General features: G+C 47.7%; 1 protein-coding gene across 1 annotated transcript; it reads left to right on the top strand.

Moving 5' to 3' along the window:
• The first annotated feature begins 2,527 nt into the window (after positions 1-2,527).
• LOC119368426 lies at positions 2,528-3,418 on the top strand. Its single transcript, XM_037633690.1, has one exon. The coding sequence runs from the start codon at positions 2,562-2,564 to the stop codon at positions 3,267-3,269; it is 708 nt and encodes a 235-aa protein (XP_037489587.1). The 5' UTR covers positions 2,528-2,561; the 3' UTR covers positions 3,270-3,418.
• Positions 3,419-3,697: the final 279 nt, after the last annotated feature.

The following is a 3,697-nucleotide window of genomic DNA, read 5'->3' as shown; positions in this document are numbered from 1 at the left end:
GGAAGCGAAGCGCAAGAATTGGAGACAGGATGATCTCCATTCTTCATAATAGAGAGTCGGGGTCTATATTGTTTTATGCTATTTTACCTTAAGGGTGTTTAGGTCCTACCTGATACTGATGATCATGTGCTAAGAACAATTATGTAGGGTTGGGTTCGATGACTATGAGGATGATGATCGTATGACTTATTATTAATAACGAGTAGAAGTTGTATGATGATGCATGATTAGTAGGACTTGTTATTATATATGATGATGTATGATGCGAGCATGCATGAATTATTATATATCAGCGGGTGAAATGAACATAGCAGTAGCGTTGGTAAACCAAGGATGAAGATATAAGAGAGGACACTTCTCTCTACTAGCTAGCTAATAACAACCTAAAAATAACCCCCAAAACACCTAAACCAGCCACTTTTTTTTAAAAAAAAAGAAAAACCTCAGCTCCAGCCAGCTGCTAACGCGTGAAAGCCTTTTGGTCCCGGTTTATGTGTTACCAACCGGGACCAAAGGCCCCCCTGCCTGGGCTGCCCGCAGCGGCCACGTGGATGCCCATCTGTCCTGATTCGTGTAAGAACCGGGACTAAAGGGGTGAGGTATTAGTAACGACCCATTAGTCCCGGTTCAAGAACCGGGACTAAAGGCCCTTACGAACCGGGTCAAATGCCTTGTTTTCTACTAGTGGAGCGCTGCATCGCCGTACCCCTATGCCTCTAATGCAGCACTGTGAATTCTGCCGAACCCCATCGCCGTCGTGTCACCAACGAGGGCTGCAACGCAGCACCGACACGCGGGCTTGGGTAGCGTCGTGATGCAGCTTCGAAGACAGCGACGCATTGAGTGCCTGGGATGCCCCACCGACTGGAGCTTGGGGTCATCGCCTGGAGCGCGTCCATGGCGGCGAGAGTAGAGAGAGCAAGCGGTGGGAAAGAGAAAAGAGAAAAGGATTGATCTAATTAGGAGGAAGAGACGAGAAGATAAGGCTGAGCATGGGCGCCCCCCACCGGGACGCGTAGCACTCACAACGAGCCGTTTACACGAGCTCGTTTTCATCCGGTTGAAAACAAACGATTTCATAAATTATTTTGTTCAACTATGAACAAATAATAAACAAGTAAAAAAAATTATCAAATGCATGACAGGGACAAAATTTTAATTGTATATATAGCTTCGGTGCACCCACATCGAAATATTTTAAAGCTCAAGTTGAGGTAAAACTTGGGGTGCAACAGTTGACCAGTGACATACTGACATCCAAATTGAAAACTTTAATGTAAACAAATCATACCACCCCTTGCTAAAAAAAATAAAAAAATCTCACCTCAGCAGAAAACAATTTTTTTTATGATACGAACATTTTGTGGAAACGCAAACATCGGATACATGCAAAAAGGATTATTAAGTTCATGAATGTAGAATGGCATGAATCTTGATAGAGCTCTGTATTGACTTGCAGTTATTTATCGCTCCTTTTTATACTAAGGGCATGTACAATGGTGCTATCTTAGGACTGCCACGTTGGATAAATGATGAGGTGGAGGAGAGAGAACTCGTAAGAAAAGACTTGTCTTATCTTATTTAAGAGAAGACAAGAGATGATCTCTTAGGGCCTGTTTGGTTTCAATAAGTCACCTGACTTATAAGTCAGGTGACTTAAAACCAGTGACTTATAAGTCATGCCTGTTTGGTTTTCACCTGACTTATAAGTCACCTGACACACCTTTCCACACCAATCAACATCATGCAGGTGGTGGGACCCACGCAAAAGGGGGTGACTTATAAGTTTTAAGTTGGGGTGAAGCAACTTATGACTTATAAGTTGGGGTGACTTATAAGTCGGGTCTGTTTGGCAAAATAAGTTACTTTTTTCACTTTTCGACTTATAAGTTGGTGACTTATTTGGAACCAAACAGGCCCTTAGCATAATATGTCTCACCATGTTTTTAGGAATAACTAGTTACTGAAGATAAGGCTAAGGCATGACCCATTGTAGACGTCTTTTTTGTCATCTTTAAATTACATGCAAGACTTAAGATAAGACTATCTTATCAACCATTGTACATGCCCTAACGTTGAGACACTTATTTTAGGAGGTAGGGATTATAAGCTTACTTGTAGTAGAATACAAGTTTGTTTGAATACAGCTACTATAGGCTCCTCGCAAAAATAAAGAGAATACAGCTATAGACCAAGAAAAGAAAGAGTCTGCATACATATCCAGAGTCAGCTTCCTTGGCCTCCAATGTTTCTCCTGCCTACCTCGGTTGGCCTCGCTTCACGCGCTTCCTTAGAAACAGGAACGATTCGGGAGAGAGGGGGGAGAGAAACCGTGCCGTGCGTGGGTGCCAAGTTTCGTTCCTTCCCCAGCTGGCACGATCAGCGCCGTCTGCAACTGTACATGCACCACTGGACGGCCAAGATCCACCCGTTAGACGTGTCCTGCACCAGTACGCCAACCCAACCGACTCGGGGTCTGCTTCCGTGTCCCGCACGAACTCCCCTCGACCGATTCCACCAGTCCACCAATAAATACCCATCGTGGCCTCCCCCGGAAGCATATGCAGAGAAAAACGAACTTCAAGCCTCCAGCGATCTCGACCGCCAGAGCCCCCGGAGCCCACACACCCGCCGCCGTGTCGCCGCCTTCGTCGATCAAGAGCAACACCGACGTGGCGCCGCCGGAGTTGGAGCAGCGCGTCAAGGTGTCGCCACCGCCGCCGTTCGCGTCGGACAGGTGGGCCGCGGGCGGCGCCTCGTCCTCCGACGAGGAGGAGGACACCAAGAAGACCAAGAACAAGAAGGCCGCGACCGGCAAGACGGTGCCGGCAAGGAAGAGCGGCAAGGCCAAGGGCAAGGACAGGTACCTCGTTGCGCCAAAGGCAGAAGCTGACCAGGAGTTCATGCCCGCAGGGGTCCCCGACCCGTTCGCCGACAACGACGCGCCCCCGCCCTCCTCGTTCGACCCGTTCGCCGATGACGCTGCCGGGGGCGGCGCTGGGGTCGACGAAGCCTACGTGCACCTCCGCGTGCAGCAGCGCAATGGCAAGAAGACGCTGACCACGGTGCAGGGGCTCAGCGCCAGCTACAACTACGCCAAGGTGCTGCGGGACCTCAAGCGGGAGCTCTGCTGCAACGGCACCGTCGTCGAGGACAAGGAGCTCGGCAACGTCATCCAGCTGCAGGGCGACCACCGCAAGCGCGTCGCCGGCTTCCTCGCCAAGGCCGGCCTAGCCAAGACGGAGTGCATCAAGGTCCACGGCTTCTAAGCCGATCTCCATAGAGTTTGTTTATCGGGTTTGCTGTTTGGTGATTTGATTTCTGTGTGAATCTGGCCATAATGGCTTGCGGTCGTCGGGTTAAATCGTGTAAGGGGTCACTTTTTGCTATATCAATAATAATGCAGACTTTTATAATACTTAACACTATTCGGAAAATTACCTATGAATTTCGAGCAATTTTCGCATGACATATGGTGATTTGGATCTTTAAAAATTTTCATGACAACCGGAGGAAATTTTCCATACAATTTGTGGGTATGTCAAATCTCATAGACTTAACTACTTGCAAGTCAATACAGTGCTCACTTTTCGTAATTTTTACATGCCAGTTTCATATTTTTACATGCCAGTACATAATAGTCTAAATGGCATATAACAGTCTGACCACAGTGCCCGCCTGTAAGAAGCTTACTTTT

The sequence above is a fragment of the Triticum dicoccoides genome, chromosome 2B (genome assembly GCF_002162155.2).
Source record: "Triticum dicoccoides isolate Atlit2015 ecotype Zavitan chromosome 2B, WEW_v2.0, whole genome shotgun sequence".
Lineage (NCBI taxonomy): Eukaryota > Viridiplantae > Streptophyta > Magnoliopsida > Poales > Poaceae > Triticum > Triticum dicoccoides.
This window is presented reverse-complemented; position numbering and strand designations above follow the sequence as displayed.

Bases quoted from the DNA above. Each gene is read 5' to 3' on its own strand.
- LOC119368426 (XM_037633690.1), top strand. From the start codon at position 2,562: ATGCAGAGAAAAACGAACTTCAAGCCTCCAGCGATCTCGACCGCCAGA.